The following is a 19,029-nucleotide window of genomic DNA, read 5'->3' as shown; positions in this document are numbered from 1 at the left end:
TACTCGAAACCCTCCTTATCCCCCTACTCCCCCCCCCGAAATGGCGTTTGCCGGGCAGCCTTCTCCGTCGTTTCCCAGCCTCACGCCGGCGGCACCACCGACTAGAAGGCGGAGATCCACCACCGCCACCGTCGTCGCCTCCTCCGCCGGCGACGTCTCCGCCGGGAGCACCTCCTTCAACCTCGGCCAATGGGCGAAGAGCAACTCCTCCGTCGTCCGCAAAACCCTAGGGTTTCCCATCCTCTCCGCCTTTATCTTCCACATTGCCTCCTCTCCCAGCGGTGGAGGAGGAGGGAACTCCGGCAGTAGCGGAGAAGGAGGGGGAGGGGGAGGAGGAGGAGGAGGAGGAGGAGGAGGAGGAGGAGGAGGAGCGTGGTGGACGAGGTTCTTTGCCGTTCCGGCGAACGCGAAGGAGGACGAATCGCCGGAGTGGGACTCCCACGGGCTGCCGGCGAACATCGTGATGCAATTGAACAAGCTCAGCGGATTCAAGCGGTACAAGATCTCGGAGATCATCTTCTTCGACCGGCGCCGCGGCCGGACCGTCTCCTCCGAAGATTCCTTCTTCGAGATGGTCTCGCTCCTTCCGGGGAAGGTCTACACCAAGGCCGTGCTCCAGAAGGAGCTCGAGAGCCTCGCCACCTGCGGGATGTTCGAGAAGGTCGACATCGATGGGGTGACGAAGCCCGACGGAACCCTCGGGCTGAAGATCTCCTTCTCCGAGAGCACCTGGCAGTCTGCGGACAACTTCCGGTGCATCAACGTCGGGATGATGCCGCAGTCGAAACCGCTGGAGATGGACCCGGACATGACGGACAAGGAGAAGATGGAGTACATCCGGCGCCAGGAGGCGGACTACCGGCGGAGGATCGACCGGTCGCGGCCGTGCCTCCTACCGATCCCGGTGCAGAGGGAGGTGGTCTTGCTGCTGAAGCAGCACGGGAAGGTGAGCGCGCGGCTGCTGCAGAGGATACGGGATCGAGTGCAGAGGTGGTACCACGATGAGGGGTATGCATGCGCGCAAGTTGTGAACTTCGGCAACCTGAACACGAGGGAGGTCGTTTGCGAGGTGGTAGAGGGGGATATCACCCAGCTAGTCATCCAATTCCAGGATAAGCTCGGCAATGTCTGCGAGGGGAACACGCAGATTGCGGTTATCCGCAGGGAGTTGCCCCCACAGGTAACTCGTTCGTTCGTTAGCTACTTCTCCGTAAACTAGAAGTTATCATCTTGTTGGTTGTGCAGTCTATCATCATCATGGCAGCAAACGTCTTTCCGATCTCAGGGTATCAGAATGGTCATTGCGAGATTTCAATTGTCTGAAATTTTTCAGTGGAACTTCATGTTGCGTTGAAAGATAACCACCATTTAACTCCATTAGATCTTGGTGGGTGCTCATAGTTTACTTAGAGTAGCGAAATTTGATGAATATTTGTAACGAGTAGATTTACTTGGAGTATTCTGTAGCTTACCGCTTGTTAATTATTCTACTCTTAGCTACTTTTCTCTCTTCACAATAACCATTTTACCGTTTATTACTTGGATATAGTTGGGATGGTCTATTATGCATGGATAAATTAATTTATCAGGTTAGGCATGTTTCATTTGTTTTGCATTTGTACTAAGTAAGAGATCTGTTCTAGTTTTTCTTTCACTTGCTGACGGCTCAGTGAATTTGTACCAATGCAGCTTCGACCAGGACATGTTTTCAACATAGAAGCAGGGAAACAGGCACTTCGGAATATTAACTCTCTTGCCTTATTCTCCAACATTGAAGTGAATCCACGGCCTGACGAAAAGAGTGAGGGTGGAATAATCGTGGAGATTAAGCTTAAAGAACTTGAGCAGAAGACAGCTGAAGTCAGCACGGAGTGGAGTATTGTACCTGGGCATCAAGGGCGGCCTACCCTAGTATGTGGTTATTGGTTATATAAACTGTTTGCTCCTTCAGTGATTGTTAACATCATGTTAATCTGGCCTATGTTTAGTACTCGAATGACTTGTGCACATCTCTTTTCAGGCATCTATCCAACCTGGTGGAACTGTTTCATTTGAACATAGGAACATAAAGGGACTGAACAGATCCATTCTTGGATCCGTGACTTCCAGTAACCTTCTTAATCCTCAGGTATTATTCCTTTGTCCCTAAAATTTTAAATATATCAGGCCTTGGATAAGTTGATTTTTTAATGTTAATGATTGAGGATCTTAGCTTGTATTTTCTTTTATTAATAAACTTTTGTTGCTTGTGTACTGCAACAATGAAGGTTGCTTTATGTTTTACAAATTCTTTGTGGTTCTTTCTGATGATTTTTTCCAACTTTTGTGTATGTTACACACAGAGGCATATCATTGTCCTTTTAAGAGTACTGGTAGTTGGCATTCAACTTTAAATGCTAGAACCATTTTTATTGTTTAAATTTATTTGATAATTCTATTATTTTAGCTAATAATTGTGTGAAAAAATTAAAACAGTGTTTTTTGGTATCTTTTCTGTTTCTTGAGCATTATGAACTAAGGTATTCATGATTTGTTTATGTAAGATTTTGGATCATTTCTTTTTGTTAGGATTAACTGAGTTTGTTAGTCTGATAAATTTCTGGTCTAGCTATCCTGTCTCAATTTAATGCAAGTCCGACATTTAAAAATTATAAAACTCACTTTAATTCCTGATGTGTTTACTGTTTAGAATTATAAATTAGTCCTCATGGTTTTCAGGAGCAACCTTTCTTTTGTATAGTGCATAGATTTGGAGAATGATACGTTCTATAGTTCTTTTTTGCTTATATTTTACCATTTACAGCATTCTACCCTTTTTTGTGGGATTTCGCATGGAAAGAAGCATATATTGACCTTCAACAAATGCTGATATCAAACAGCATGACCTCTGCTTTGTCAGTTCTCATCATGTTACCCATCTCCTGTTACATGCCTTTATTTGCTTGAATTCTTATCTTATGGCTATTCTAAATTTTTAGTAAATAATAGATTTTGTAAATTATGTAATAAGAAAGCAAAGTTGTTTGTATTTTGTAAATTATATTTACAGATGCTTTCCTAAGGATGTGGACTGATGATCGACTTCGTTTAGACTTGAGTAGGCTGGAAGAAGGGTGTTGGGATTTCGTCATTGTTCGGTGTTAGGATGATCCATCCCTTTCGAAATTTATAATTTTCAACTGGTTTGACAATGGATTTTCATGGACAAAATGCAAGTAATATTGTTGAGAACAGAAAGTACTTGTATTAAAATCCCCACAAAAGGTTTTCTCCTGTCGCTATTTAGGATGGACATCTTTTTTTGAAAATCAACAATTTAGGCAAAATATGCTACTTATTACCAATTTAGTAACCTTTTAATGAACTTTGCTGCTTCTCGTCCCACTCTTTTATACATATAGTGATGTGCATCAGAAGAGGATGGAGACAAGCATCTCCTGGTAAATGTTTATGGATATTTTCATTTACATGTATTCCTATTCTAGATAGTTCCTATGTTAGGAAGAGAGCCTTGATGGTGGCTTGAACATACAAAGTTGCAATCTGGAGTGGTGATGATTGATTCTTTTCATGGTTGGGCCAGATAGATTCATAGTTTCACAATTTGATTTGGTTTGGTTAAATATATTTTCATGGTTGGGATAGTCAGCCATAGTCTTGAATGCAGATCAATTGCTTTGAATATGATGATTTTCTGTTGATTGTTAAGTAAAAATGTCAACTAGCATGCATAACTAGTCCATTTTGATAAGGAACGTTTTTTCTGTTTTATTCTTTAAGCTTCATTCATGACACTTAGAGCTACAAAACATAATATTTTGTTTTACAGCTCCCGATTGTTATTTAATATAATGGTGGAGACAATATGGCCCAGGTTGCACATCCAAAAGATAAAAATAAGAAATCCCAACTGTTACATTCTATGTTCCTAATGCTATTCTCAATGTTCTTTCTTTATGTTAGTGCTCTATATAAAGAGAAATGGAGTAAGAATAACAACTGCAATTTTGTGATAGGAGAGTAGAGGCATTGAATACTTGAACGTTGTAAATTTTAGTTTTTCACTTTTTCTTGGTACGGAATACAAAAACTAAAATACATGGTGCAAAAGTAGGGAAATTCTTAGTATAATTTATAGACTATCATTTAGAATTGAATAAAAAAAGATCTGGAAAAGGCTGATATCAGTGCATGTTTAACAGAATGTGAAAGATTACAGTTCAAATAGCATAGGGTTGTATTTAGTCAATCTGGTAAAAACTTCCTCAAGTATCTAACTAATTACAGGTACCCTTAGTTTATTCCTGATTAATATGTTGCTGTCCTCTGAGGATATTTATTGAAAATTCTGGGTTCTGGATTCTGGAAATACCCTTAGTTGATTCCTGGTTAATATGTTGCTGTCCTTTGGGGATATTTATTGAAAATCTTGTGCTCTGGATTCTGGAAATAACACATAATTTACTGGAAATATTTGCACATCAGTGTCTGTAGAGAAAAAAAAACATCTAAGAAAAGTTTTGTTTTGGGTCGGTCAAATAAATTATCTTAAAGAAAATATTTATTTTATCAAATAGGTTCTGTAGATACATCTGGCATTACTGAGTGTCTTTCATGAATTCTCTTCCAAGATGTGATTCATGTTATTCTTAGCAGTTATTGTAACTTTCTGACCAGGATGATCTCACCTTCAAGCTTGAGTATGTTCATCCATATTTAGATGGCGTTTTCAATCCTCGTAACCGTACGTTCCGTACAAGCTGCTTCAACAGTCGAAAACTGAGTCCAGTTTTCACAGGTGGCCCTGGGATGGAAGATGTGCCCGCCATATGGGTCGACAGAGTTGGTATTAAAGCAAATGTCACAGAGGTTGGTTGCTACTTATCCCATTATATCCAGAGTCAGTGTATCTGGCTTAATTTGACCCATAAAGTGAAATCTATGAATACCATAATATACTTTTTGTTTTTTCCCTCCTTTTTTCTCCAGAACTTCACCAGACAGAGTAAGTTCACATACGGACTCATCATGGAGGAAATTACAACTCGTGATGAAACAAGTAGTATCTGCACCCATGGTGCCCGTGCATTGCCAAGTGGAGGACTAAGCATGGATGGACCTCCAACAACACTGAGTGGTACTGGCATTGATCGCATGGCATTTTTGCAGGCAAATATCACACGTGATAACACAAAGTTTGTAAATGGCACCATTATTGGGGACAGGAATGTGTTTCAGGTAGCTTCATTTCTCATCTCACTGTTGGAACCATCAATACTTCAACCATAGGTGACAATATCGTTGTTTTTATGGCCTATAAAACATGGTATATGCTGTTCAGAAGATATTACAATATCAACCCAAAAAACTTACTGGTGATATATCAGAATAATTATGAAAGAAACATCCTTTTCTTAATCCATTTTACTTTAAGTCATGCACTTGGTTTACCTGATTTTTGTGCACATAGAAATATGGTTGTTTCTCTGGGTTTTGGTGTAGAAATAGGCTATTGTGCATTGGAGTTCTTCAAGCTCATCACTGATGGATAAGGTTTCCTTCATTTTTTTGCTTTTCGTTCTTTTGTATTCTCGTGAATGAACTTATGATGGAAGATTAGCAGTAGCATCTTTTGTTTTCTGCAGGCTGTTTCTTGTTGTCCACCTTGTATTTTGTGTTAGGCAACCATGCAGCGATGATTTTTTAGTGTTTTTAATAATGAAAAGTCAGCCATTTTTTACCTTTTCTTTTCAGTTCGTGTTTTCATTGCCTGGTTGATGTTTAGTTTTCACTTCTGCATATACTTGTAAAAGCAGCACTAGATGAAATGTTTAGGTGTTTTACATGCCTCCATAATCCCAAACAATCTTTCAAAAGTATCTGTTTGGTTCATGGGGGGGGGGGGCAGAAATGGACGATGGATATTCTGCCAATAGAGCCTTTTGATTTCTGGGGTCTCTCATAGTAGCTTACCATATAGTGTTCTTTATGAATACTTCAAGCCATCTGTTTCAGTAACATTTTTCACTTTTGTTATCATTTGAAAGCATTCAAACAGATGATGCAAGATGCCAACCATTGTTCCTAATCTTGTTATTCATGAAACAACCAAAAATTTAATCACGTTCATCTTTGTTAGTCACTTCTGAAAGAAGTTATTTATACCAAATCAAACTTTTCTGAGATGAATATACGTATGTAACTTATTTATTGAAATAAAAGAAAAAGAGCATAGTGACTTCTTTTCATCTAATTGACACATTTTGCTTCTATGTTGCAGCTGGACCAGGGTCTTGGTATTGGGAGCAAGTTTCCATTCTTCAACCGTCACCAGCTGACTGTAACCCGTTTCATTCAGCTGAAACAAGTGGAAGAAGGCACCGGGAAGCCACCACCTCCAGTGATGGTCCTCCATGGACATTATGGTGGGTGCGTCGGTGACCTCCCTAGTTATGATGCCTTCACTCTTGGTGGTCCCTACTCTGTGAGAGGCTATAACATGGGCGAGTTGGGTGCTTGCAGAAGCATTCTTGAGGCAAGATATACCTGCTCTATATCATGATCTTTTCATTGCTTTGCAAATTAGCTAATTTTTGTTTTTTTGTATTTAGCTCGCTGCAGAGCTGCGGATACCAATAAGGAACACTCACGTGTATGCTTTCGCCGAGCATGGAAATGACCTAGGGAGTTCCAAGGATGTGAAAGGGAACCCGACTGAATTTTTCAGGCGAGTAGGCCAGGGTTCTTCCTATGGTGCTGGCATCAAGCTGGGTCTAGTTAGAGCTGAATATGCTGTTGACCACAATTCCGGTATGGGCACTGTGTTCTTTCGTTTTGGAGAGAGATTTTGAGACAGGGTTGGTGGCGCGAACAGTGCATTGGCGTTGCCTTCGGAGTTGGAAATTTTGTTTAAATTGTTTGTTTGTTTTAATGATTCTACAAAATAGGATTACTTGTAGACAAATAATTGGCTTTGGGTTCTACAAGATTATCGAGTTGTTATTTGATGCAACGATGATGAACATACCTTGTTTGATTAATACTATCATGTTAGTGCATACTATGATGAGCAGACCTTGGTTGATAGTCACCCTTGTTCATTCACGTGATTGGGTTATTTACAAGAACATACCAAGTTTACTTTTATAATTCAAATTCTTACCCAGAAAAATGCATACTAAATTTTATCTTCAGTTCAAAATTTCAGATACATACCTGTGGTAATTATCTTTCTTTTAATTATAGTAAAAAATCAATAAACTTCAAAATTTACAAATTTTGCCCTCATTAAATTCTCTTTACCCATTTTACATCTCTCTCTCTCTCAGCCTGGCCAATACTAATCCCTAGGAATTCTCACGAGAGATATGATCTATATATATATTGTGGTGGAAGAACTACAATTAGTCTGCAGTGGTATTGTTATGGGAAACAATGTCATTACGCACATATTTGCCCTGGATCCGCAATAAACTAATAATCCATCAACTCGTTCCTCTTAATTTTCGTATGTGGTTGCCTTTGACAATGTGTAGGGCGTCTGATTAATTCATTCCTCCTCATATGCTGTTAATGAAAATCCATCTTAAACGTAGCAGATTAGTGTGTTTTATAAAACATCTACGTCTCTGAAAACGTGATATTTTCAGCTACAAGAACGATCTAAAAATTAGACATTGTTTTCCTCATCGATAAAGTGCAACTTTCATCATCAGTGTTTGCCATAAAGCATGCCGCTATTTACTGCAGCAGAATAATTGGTCTATCTTGCTCATTGATTAAGCTGTGGTATGGCGAGAGAGAGAGAGATAGAGAGAGAGTTCTGCAATGAACGTGGATGATGCTGGATATGAATATGAATAATAAAAATAAGCAGTGCATGTTTTCGTAAATAACCCTATGTGATTGCAAAAAATAGAATTGGGTCCTTTGGTAGTTTGTGAGAACATGATACCAAGCAGAGAAGACAGAGTAGATGCCGTTTTAGGTGAGCTTCCACTCAGAGCCTGCAAGTGAGAAAGGCCTTCCTCTTAGAGACCCAGCTCCTTTTTCAGTTGAGCAAGTGCAGCTTCAATCTCATCAATGTTTTCTTCTATGCTGCTTGTGTCACTGCTTTTGCTCGTCTTCTTCTCTCCCCTTTCTGTCTGAGTTTCATTTGCAGTGTCATTGTCCTGAATATTGGCATTTGAATCGGTGATGTTGAGCTCCTTCTCTAAAAACTCGACGAATTCTTCACCAATGTCCTGTTGACAGAACACCAAAAAATATTGTGAGAGTTTTGTTCAATGTGGGGATTCCATGTTTGTCTGGGCACTTCAATGTGCATTCTCTCCATGGCTAGATCAATGGTGCAAGTGCATGCATAGCTTCACTGCCGGTAAATAACAAATGGGGGGACACAGGCATGTGCATGCATATATGTTGTGTGTGTGTGAAACTCACCGCCAATTCTTCCCACAAGCTCTTTGGTTTCCCGTGTGAATTGATGCTTGCTTCCCAGTTCCGGAACTCTGTTTGCAGGTCCCTAAAGAAGTCCTCTGTTACATCAACATTAGGAGAAGAGTAATTTAAAACGCGTTTTTCACAGCAGAGGCCAACTACTATAAATAACAAAAATATGTTTTTTCAGTCTGCCCTCCAAAGGGTGCAGCAATCCCTCTACCTATTGTTATGTGAACATCTCTCAAAAAATTACCTGCAGCATAAACAGTTAATATAAGAATTACACATATCAACCATAGCATTAACTGCTTTTGTATAGCATATGGTTGACGTTTTAATAATTTACATAGCCTACATGACCGTATTAAAGATATATGATCAAATCAATTGAAAACTCTCATATTAGTGTTTACGGGATTTAGGAAAAAAACAACAGAGAAGAGATTGAAAAAGCATGGCTGAGAATTGAAAACGAGAATTTCATAAAGAACAAGAAATTCTTACCAAAGCCATAAAATTCTTCCTCTTCCTGGCTGTTCCTACTACCATCCCTTTGACTTGAATAATATTCTGACTGGTGGTTCTGATAGTCATACTTGCGTCGAGATTTAGAATTCAAAATGGTGTTGTATGCATGCTTGATTCGCATAAACTTTTCCTGGGCATTTGCCTATATAATAAACAAGGCAGGAATTAGTGTAAACACAATACAGTAAAGAAAAAGAAAATAATGTGGACAATTCAGTAGCTACATCAAGAGTGTGCCTGTTAAACAAAGCTCGATTGACTGACTAAGGCAAACATGGCTTGATAGAAGAATTAGTATGCAACAGTGATGGAGAGTGTAATATTATTAATATTCTCATGTCAATGACCAGAAATGGAGGATATGTTTCTGTGTCAGAATCTTTTCATTAAAAAGAATCAGAAACGAAGAATCTGCTGTCCATGACATTGGACAGTCTTAGGCTCAAATTAATCCTGTTTTCTTTCTCCCTTTTTGTCATCAATGGATAGAGTCAGGAATGAGGTTACAGGCAAGAGGGGTGTGCGACAAGTGCTTCAAGAAGCAAAACACTGATATGCATCAAGTGGAACTCCTTAAATATGTTTCCTTTGCAAAGCAAGCTGCAGTATAGCCCTGGTTGGATTCAAATATGATACCTATCATGGAACATGGTTTGATTTTGTCAACTCAGCTATCGCACTTGACCTGACACAGATTTTCAGATATCACTCATCTGACACAAGGGCGGAATACCAGTAACATTAAATCTGACTTTTGAGTTCCAAAACTCTTATGAAACTATTACTACCATTGTTAGACTGGAAATTTTGTAGATCAGGTATAAACATCTTACCTGAAGGGGATTTCCCTAAATTCGTTCCAATCTGATCAAGGTTTAGAGTTGCAATTGATGTTATTATCCTAAAAAACTAATACACTATAATAAATGAAAAGGGATTTCCCCTGCTGAAGGTCATGAATAATTACCATGGTGAAAAAGGTTGTATCCTTCTTGCATAAGACAAGAACAAAAAAGAAAATCCCATAAGGGCTCTGCAAACCTGGCTAGGTGGATTGGCTTAATGCATTCAAGTTGAAGGACATTAAGTGTTTGATAGTTGATGTATGCATCCCTTGCCGCAAGGCTGAAGCCAATCAGAATCCAGTGGTGTTGGTGGTTAGGAAGGGGGGGTTGGGGGAGAGGGTGGGGGTGGGGGAGTAAACAAACACTAAAAGAAGGCCATGGTCAATGTTGCATCTCTCAGCCTGCAACGAGATGCCCAAACCATAGCAGTGGTTTCCCCCCTTGTTAGAAAAAGAAAAAAGAGTAAAGAAAAATATATAAGTTCATGTGACACCAGCATACCTTCTGAAGTACATTCAGCCCTTCAAACTTTGTTCTGTATCAAAATCTGTTCTCAAAAGGATGCATGAGAGGCCATTCCTTTATTACTAGATTTTAGCAGGGCATTGCATATGTTCCTCAACAAATAAGATATGTTTTTCACAGCTAAAACATGAGCAGTATTCGTAATATAATACCATCCCATTGACATCTATTATCACCAGCATCACCGAAATCACCAATATTTTGAAAATATCGCGATAATATCAGCAATATCAATTCAGCTGATATTATCTGCAATTTATCATGATGTTTTCAAATATTGCCAATACTTAAGATATCACCATAATACCACAATATTTTTGTGAAAAAACATTTTTTAATATTTTAAGCATACATTTTCTATTTTTTTGTTTCTTTTATATTTTAAAACCTTCTAAAACTTATTTCTTTCTATTTTTGCAAGAAAAAACATGTAATACTATTATTTTCTTATTATTTATATTTTTTTCAATATTTTTAAACTCCCAAGATTTTCCAACTTTTGAAAATGTCTCTGAGAAATACCCTCATCGAGAAAATACCTTGAACGATATAGGTGACTATGATTATCACTATAGCTAAGGTAAAATCAAGATAGAAGACTCTCACATTAAAGAATAATGACACAACATAAAATGTGTAACTATGCAGAAATAAATGAAAAAATGCAAGGAAATGAAAAACAGCAATCATTTTAATTATATAGGAACAGTTAATAAGAGTTCATATCATCTAGATTTTTCATTTGAAAATGCTCCCACCCAGGTTTCTTTTTACTTTTTTAAAAATTTTATCCAATGGGAGGACTCAATTATAAACCCATCACTGCAACTACCAAAAAGAAAATGCAGAAAAGGGATACTCATTAAATGTATGCTACTCATCTTCAGTTTTTCATTATAGAGTGCGACTAGAATGTGTTAAGAACTATCTAAAAGGAAACATTTAATACTAGAACTATGAGATGTTATAACTTGGTTAAATATGTGGCCTCAATGTTTGAGTCCCAATCTACACAACTGACTGATAAGACATATTTCTCAGTGATGATTATTGTCTTCCTCAGATTACCATTTGCAAATGAGGCATATCAACCATTTATTTGCACCATTCTCTCCAATATTATTCTCATGACAATATCAGCAGGGCTTTTATCCCTCAAGAATACAAGGCTACTCATTTTTCTTGAGGAAGCTCAGTGCTTTCTGAAATGCATTATTTACAAGGTATATAACATCTAAATGCTGTGTTAGCAACTAGGAATTACCATGATAATCAAAGAACCATAACATGATAACAGTTTAAAACCAACTCCAGAACCTTCAATTCAATGAAATAAAATTCACAGGTATAAACATAATGTCTCCATGTGTGCAGACTTGGACATTAAGTGCTAACTGTATTCTCGAAGGACTCTCATCTTTCAGAAAATATTCCATGGAACTATATATGGGAATTTTCCAAAATTTCTTGTATTAATTGTAGAATTAAGTACAATTTGAAGAAATACAAGTGCAGTGCCCAACACCTATTGTGTGTATCAGAGATTTCTCCTTTGTGTGTATGAGACCTGGGTCAATTGCAAATTTCATGAATGAGAATGACTTGTTTTTCTTCTCTGAGTCAACCATGATGAATCAAGTCGTCTCTCATTAGTCCATGGAGACCCATAGTTCTCACAGATCATTTCTTGGTGTCATATGAAATGGAAGCATAACCATCAGTAACTGCTAAATCTTTTCTCCTAGATTTGTGAATAGAGAACTTCATTGTTTTAGCTCCTTTCCAAATTTGCAATTTCCAATAAACATGACAAGGAGAGATTTAATCTAGACTATGGCTGTAAGATTTATATTCTCATTTCACAGTTTTGTCCTTGTTTGATATCTAAAATGCTACTATATGAAGTGCGTCTTCCCAAAGGAAATAAAGAAGAAAAATATAAGTGTTAACGCCCCCCAATCTTTACCTTCCAAAATACTTTTTGATTTTTTCTCCTAATCAAGCTAAAGATGATCATATCCCCATCATTCATAATATGCAGCATTGAGACTCTGTTTCTGACATATAAGTAGTAGCACACACCATCAAAACTGACATTTGGATGCAATCATGTGTCCAAAATCTGTCACATCAGCTCATTTTTCTCTGCTAATCAAATTGATTTAAACAGTCGCCTAACAGTAGAAAGACCAAAGTCAAGCATAATATTCTCATCCATGTGCCCTTGAATTGGAAATTCTCACTTAACAAAGAGCACAGCTCAAGAATTTGCCAATAGTTAGCAATACGTGAAACAGAAAAAATCATCAAGTATTGAATACGTTATTGGAAAGGTCTCATGTTAAAAAAGATGGCTGAGAAAAACAGCAATAAAAGAACGAATGACAAAAAAATAGGCAAACAATACATATGGGTTTAATTCGGTTTTAATTTTATTAAAGGGGCGTTTAAAAAATGGACATGTATATGAGATTTTTCTGAGAAACAAGTTAGGATATAGGAACAATGAGATTCAGATTCAAGAATCATTCTGATTTGAACCCAAAATCCGGTCTAATTGGATTCGTGATTGAGTTTGTTTTTTTTAAGTATTTTGTTTAAACATAAGTTTTGGTGTTCTAAACGCTTCTCTCGAAAGCGCATTTTTTTTGCCAATTTTTGTAAAAAAGACAGTTTCAAATGTTTTTTTCATTTTCAAAGTTTTATTTGAAGTTTTGCCAACTATGAATTTGATACATCTAAGTTAAGATTTTGGGCTTGATACTTCACTTCCATCCTTCATGATCTAGTATTCCATAGGAATGATTCCAAAGAATCAGCAATACCAGGCAGACTACAACAGTATTAGTTCCACTGCTATTGTCGATTTTCCAGAATCAAATAACAAAGATTGAACTACTGCATTTTTCATGCACTAAAGTGGGTAAGCAGTCTGCGCAAGCATGGATTGCCAAGATGAGGAAAAGGAGAAGATATTAAGCTTTCATAGGCATCAGATAATTTCATCCATTGTTTCCTTAGTCTATAACCTCAACTATGTTCTATAAATTTGAAACCTCAACTACTTTCATCAAAACGAAGAATACCCAAAACCCAAATCGTCCCTCAAGTCACCATATTCAAAGGTTCCAAGAATTCATCACATGAATAAACTCCATCTAGTCTTTAAACCAAAAACCTTATTTCACCAAGCATAGTTTCCAATACAACAAAAAAATCACTCCCCACAAAAAAGCCACCTCCAATAAAAACAAAATCTGATTATGAACATTAGAAACAGAAGAGAGAAACACCTCAATGAAAGAAGTGATGGGTACCTCTTTGTTGACATCAGGGTGGTATTTGAGAGCCAATTTTCTATATGCACGCTTGATTTCTTGCGGAGTTGCGGATGGTGAAACACCCAATACATCATATGGGGACTCCTTAGAAACTGCCTTCACAACTATTGCTTTCCTCTTCCTCCATAGGTATCTAGAGCTCGTTGGTGACGGTGAAGAGAGTCCAAAATCATTCCTAAGAAGGATCACACAATTGGGTTTTCGAAGAGGGGAATGGATAAACCGGGCAATAGGGAGTAGAGGCGGATGAGATGATGAGATGGGTATTACAGGAAACAGCATTCCCATGCATGTTCAACTCCCACTTCTCCCTTGTTTTGTGCAAGATCCTCATATTGAGGAGGTCCTCTTGTTTTCTTACCGTGGATAACGATTTGTAAGTATATACCCTAAATTTTACTCTGTTTTCTTTCGTACATAAACAAACAGTTCAGATTCGGTTCCATCTTCCATGCATGTAGAAAACATATTGGCTACAGTCGATTGCACCGTAAACTCTAGCACAGACTTAAGGGGGCGAGCTTTATCTGATCAATTTGACCTCACTGATGTGTTGGGAAAAATTCGTTTAATAAGAATTCCACTTTGGATGGAATCGAATACTATTCGAAATTTTTATTTTGTGAAGGGTAAATATTTGTTATTAGGGCCCCGTTTGTGTGTCAAGGAAAATGCCCCTTTACCGTGGTAAAGTGTACTTTTTCTGTTGGGCTACATCATGGATTTGTGGTGCATGCAAACGGGTGAATTTCTCTCCCCGCAGAAAAGTGCTTGCCTACCTCTTGCTTTCCATGCTGCAACCCCTATTTCAGTGGAAACAAAGTCCGATGGGTGGTCGGACTTTGTTTCCGCTGTAACACTCTCCGTTCAATTTTAGTGACACAAACGCCCAGCCTTGTTGAGTAGAAATCACCTTCATTTCATATTACTTTCATTTTTATGTAAGATCAAACCTTATAGATGTGACTGACATCGTTTGTTTAGTCGCAAATAAATTTTGAATTGTGTGATTATGACATGTAAGTTTCTCAGGGTTTTAAAAATCAATGGCCCACAATGTACCAAAACTTCACTAAATAAAGAATGACATTCTTATATTGAAAAAACCATGATCCAAAACTTTAACTTAGAACAAACAAATCATAATGAACACATCTATTCTGTTGGATTGAGTAGATACAATTATCACTTATAATTTCTTGTTCAATAGTTCAGTACCTTCATTAGTACCAAATATGAACTTTTTTTCTGTTTTATGAGAAGAATATTAACTCCTTTCTTAACATTGATTTTTGAAGCTTATTTGCAACACACAATTGGACGATTTAAAACATGTTTTGAGTGAAGAAACAAGCCATATAGATTGTGCCCATAGGTCATAATCCCCAAAGAACCAAAAAAATGCAAGAAAAAACAGATAGTATTTGCTAGATTGTATGGTACAGTTGAGTATAGCAAATGTGAGCCCCATGTGTGCATTTATCTATAATGACATGCTTGTGAGATTCATACCTGAATTGTCTTTACTTTATTGAGTATAAATAGATGCAAACTGTATGTGTTTTACTTGGTTTAGTGAAAACTGCTTATGTTCAAGATGGCACTAAACTTTTTTTCTTTTAATGATTGTGATACACAATACTAAAGAGGATGCCTTTTTAAATAAGAGTCAAAGACAACAAGGAGTCTAAAAATAAAATTATAAAACTACCTTCCAAAAAGTTCACCTAGAGATTTAACACCCTAACCCCCACGTTAAGAATGGGGATGGGGGGGGAGGGGGGGCACCCCTTAACCCCATCCAACCTAGCGCAAAATTAAATCTGCAAAAATTATGGATTTATATTTAGGTTGGAAACAAGCTTCAAACTTTTCAAATACGCCCTCAAAATAAACCATCTTTGAAGTTAACTTGTTCGCGATACCGACAAAAGCTGCTGATGTGGTTCTTAGCATCTCATGGCTTAAGTCACTTGGCCATGTTGAGTGGGACTTGGGGTTGATGCAAATGAGATTTAGGCACCTAAATGAGGGGAATTGCTGTGATCCTAAGGGTATTTGTCTCAATATGGCATCTTGTACATTAATTTGATCACGTGAGCACTTAAGGCTACAGTTTTTTTTTTTTTTGATAGGCAAGTTTAGGGATGTCAATGGACCGGGGCGGGGGACAGGGTCTCCACCCCCGTCCCGTCTCAAGATTAGAACCTTCATCCCCGCACGGGGATGGATTTTAACCTCCACCCCCGCCTTCATCCCCGTTTCATGTCCTCCATCCCTGGCTCAAACGGGGATGAGGCGGGGCGGGACCCCATTTCCCCGTAGACTATTGCCATCCTTAAGAAGGATTGGGGATGGGGCAGGGCGTGGCGTGGCGGGGCAGAGAAAAGTATAAGTCCATCCCTGAACAGGGATGGATTTTAACCTTAGTCCCCGCCTCCATCCCCGTTTCATACCCTTCATCTCCGGTCCAAACGGGGTGAGGCAGGGCGGGGCCCTGCTTCCCCCCCCCCCCAGTCCACTGCCATCCCTAGGCAAGTTGGGGTTAGGAGACCCCACCAGTTACCATTGGGTTTTGAACTAGCAATGTCCCAACACAAGGTGACGTGGACTAACAGCTCCTACCAAGCAAGCCGTGCTCCCATTACCTAAGGCCATAGTTTTTTTTTTAAGGGCAAGCTGGGGTTAGGTAGACCCCCACCAGTTAGACAACATACAATTGGCTTTTGAACTTGCAACGTAACACATGGTTGGATGTACCTAAGACCATAGTTAGCAAAATAGTGACAAACATTTTTACCGGAAAGTCTCATTTTTCAAAAACTCGCGGAAATTGAAATTTTTTCATAAATCTCGCATTTTTGGGGGAAAATCTCAACAATAAAATAAATAAATAAATAATATAAAATTTATTTTTATAAGAAATTATTAATAAAAAAATATTTAAAAATAAAATACATGTTTTTTTTACGATAAATAGCTGTTTTAAACATAAATATCACGTTGAAATAATAGTATTTATGTTTTTTTAAATAAATCTCATGATACTTTGAAAATCTCGCTAGAAATTGCCGCTTTAAACTTTCAGGCAATTTCTCGTGATATTATCACAAGATTTTCATAAATCTCGCAAAAATTGTCACTATGGTTAGCAATACATGAAATGACAAAAAATGGCTAAGCACTGAATACATTATTTGAAAGGTTTTGTATTAGAAAGGGTGGCTGAAAAAGGCCAAAAAAAAATGAGTTGCAAAAAAAATGGCAAACAATAGATTTGGGTTTGGTTCTATTTTAAATTTATAAAATGGGGTAAAAAATAGACGTATATATGAGATTTTTGTTGAAAAAACAAGTTAGGAGGGCACATGAACTATGAGATTCAAATTCAAGAATCATTGTGATCTTAACCCAAGATCTCATCCAATTAAATTCATAATTAAGTTTTTTTTTAAATGTATTATTTTTAAATGGTTCTTGTTATAAACGTTTTTCTCTCAAGAGAACACATTTTTTTCTTCCAATGTTTTGAAAAGAACTAGTTTGAGTTGTTTTTTAGTTTTCAAAGTAAAAACCAATGGGGGCTCAGCTTGTTTGGCAGGAGCAGTTAGTGTAGGTCACCTTGTGTTTGGACGGTGCAAGTTCGAACCCCAACTGGTATGGTTGTATAACTGGCTAACCCCAGCTTTCTCTGTCGAAAAAAGTTTCATTGAAAAAGGCAAGTTTTAAATGGAGTTTTGCTAACTATGCCTGAGAGTGCTTCCCATTAGCAATGTCAAGGTGTTGGGTATGACCCAATCACAACCCGGATAGAATCCGATGGAAGCCGGATTTGGTAATAAAGAAGGAGGATGGGTCGGACCCATAGGGCCTGATTAGTGTATAAAACTTGGTATGTTTTGTGAGATTTCATGTCAGACCTGGGTCTGACCTAAATTCCAATTATGATTCACAAGTTTTCAGTTTAAGAAGCATAAAAGATATTAATCTACAGGATATGAACCAGGCCTGGTTTATGTAATACATAAAGAATCAATCTGGATATGATTTTTCCTATGGCAGGTCCAGTCCTGAGCCAGTACCAGCACCCCAGAGTTGCCTCCGGGTCCAAACCCTTCTCCGATCTGACCCATTGACACCCCTAATTCTCATGGATCCATGCTTGCACTTGAGTACTTGACACAGATTGAAATAATCAGGAATAAATGAGGGTTAAGATAGCCTCACATAGGAAATGTCAGCCACTTCAGGTCCGACATTCCGTTGAATCTGAATCCAATTAGTTGATCTACTAACACAAGCAGTATCCAAATAGTAATCGAATATGAGTTTGATGGGGAGTATTACATTCGAATCCAAATCCAAAAGATCTCCAAATCCCTATACATATAAAATACTGCAGCCATTTAGCTATTTAAGCTACGCGGATCTGGATTCAGTTTTAGAATCCAACTTTGGCTCCAAATCTGATTACACAATATTCGATTGGGTCAGCTTTAGTAATGCCTGCATCTGAACCAAGTCCGGTTTGTTTACATTCGTTTCCCATCCAAATCATCAGGTCTTGGTTGGGACCAATTACTCTCTCTCTCTCTCTCTCTCTCTCTCTCTCTCTCTCTCTCTCTCTCTATTAGGGGTGGCAATCGGGTCGGGTTGGCGTGTCAGCATACCTCAACCCGAACCCGACCCGTTTATTAAACGGGTCGGCTGTGGCAAACACGAACCCGACCCGTTTAATAAACGGGTAACCCGACACGACCCGCCAACCCATTTAATAAATGGGTTGGGTCGGGTAAACGGGTTTTCAGGTTGGCGGGTCAGGTTGGCGGGTTGACGGATCGGGTTGGCAGGTAGGCAGGTTTGCGGGTCGGGTTGACGGGTCGACCCACCCACCTAACCCGTTTATTAAACGGGTCAGCCGGGTTGGCAGGTTGGCATACCCCCAACCCGAACCCGACCTGTTTAATAAACGGGTTACGCGGGTCGACCCATTTATTAAACGGGTTGGCTTAAGCCCAACCCGAACCGCCTAAGAGGCGGGTTGGCGGGTCGTGTCAGAAATTGCCACCCCTACTCTCTCTTTCTCTCTCTCTCTCTCTCTCTATATATATATATATATATATATATATATATATATATATATATATATATATATACACACACGATGAATTGTTTTCTCCTATTCGCCCACATGGTGTGGACGGTGCTGATTTTCAATGTTCCAAGCATGTTTGATAAATTAGAACCTGCAGATGTATTCATCATGATCTATTTGGTAGGAATCAAATGTTGGATCATGCTTTTTCAATGAACAAATATGATTTTATTAGTTTTAAAATTTATATTTT

General features: G+C 38.4%; 2 protein-coding genes across 2 annotated transcripts; one reads left to right on the top strand and one right to left on the bottom strand.

Annotated features, from left to right (window-relative positions):
- Positions 1 to 374: 374 nt before the first annotated feature.
- On the top strand, positions 375 to 7,060 carry LOC149821377 (protein TOC75-3, chloroplastic-like). The gene is made up of 7 exons (XM_089982547.1): positions 375 to 1,180; positions 1,690 to 1,911; positions 2,021 to 2,128; positions 4,678 to 4,869; positions 4,990 to 5,238; positions 6,281 to 6,535; positions 6,612 to 7,060. Exons 1-7 carry the CDS (start codon positions 464 to 466, stop codon positions 6,849 to 6,851), a joined length of 1,983 nt encoding a protein of 660 aa, XP_089838673.1. The 5' UTR covers positions 375 to 463; the 3' UTR covers positions 6,852 to 7,060.
- A 774-nt stretch (positions 7,061 to 7,834) lies between these two features.
- Positions 7,835 to 13,999, bottom strand: LOC149821376 (uncharacterized). The gene is made up of 4 exons (XM_089982913.1): positions 13,658 to 13,999; positions 8,947 to 9,112; positions 8,443 to 8,537; positions 7,835 to 8,243 (listed from the first exon to the last, which is right to left on the bottom strand). Exons 1-4 carry the CDS (start codon positions 13,967 to 13,969, stop codon positions 8,031 to 8,033), a joined length of 786 nt encoding a protein of 261 aa, XP_089839039.1. The 5' UTR covers positions 13,970 to 13,999; the 3' UTR covers positions 7,835 to 8,030.
- Between the last annotated feature and the right edge of the window lie 5,030 nt (positions 14,000 to 19,029).

Source organism: Nuphar pumila, chromosome 12, assembly GCF_984573655.1.
Source record: "Nuphar pumila chromosome 12, dmNupPumi1.hap1.1, whole genome shotgun sequence".
Classification (NCBI taxonomy): Eukaryota; Viridiplantae; Streptophyta; class Magnoliopsida; order Nymphaeales; family Nymphaeaceae; genus Nuphar; species Nuphar pumila.
The sequence above is the reverse complement of the archived record's forward strand: the minus strand, read 5'-3'. Positions and strand labels throughout refer to the sequence as shown.

Excerpts from the sequence above, each read along its gene's own strand:
- LOC149821376 (XM_089982913.1), bottom strand. The coding sequence starts at position 13,969 with ATGGGAATGCTGTTTCCTGTAATACCCATCTCATCATCTCATCCGCCT. Across the intron at positions 8,538-8,946 it reads GGAAGAATTTTATGGCTTTG|AGGACTTCTTTAGGGACCTG; the intron begins GTAAGAATTTCT and ends TTGATGTAACAG. Across the intron at positions 8,244-8,442 it reads GCTTGTGGGAAGAATTGGCG|GACATTGGTGAAGAATTCGT; the intron begins GTGAGTTTCACA and ends TTCTGTCAACAG.
- LOC149821377 (XM_089982547.1), top strand. The coding sequence starts at position 464 with ATGCAATTGAACAAGCTCAGCGGATTCAAGCGGTACAAGATCTCGGAG. Across the intron at positions 1,181-1,689 it reads GCAGGGAGTTGCCCCCACAG|CTTCGACCAGGACATGTTTT; the intron begins GTAACTCGTTCG and ends GTACCAATGCAG. Across the intron at positions 5,239-6,280 it reads GGGACAGGAATGTGTTTCAG|CTGGACCAGGGTCTTGGTAT; the intron begins GTAGCTTCATTT and ends TCTATGTTGCAG.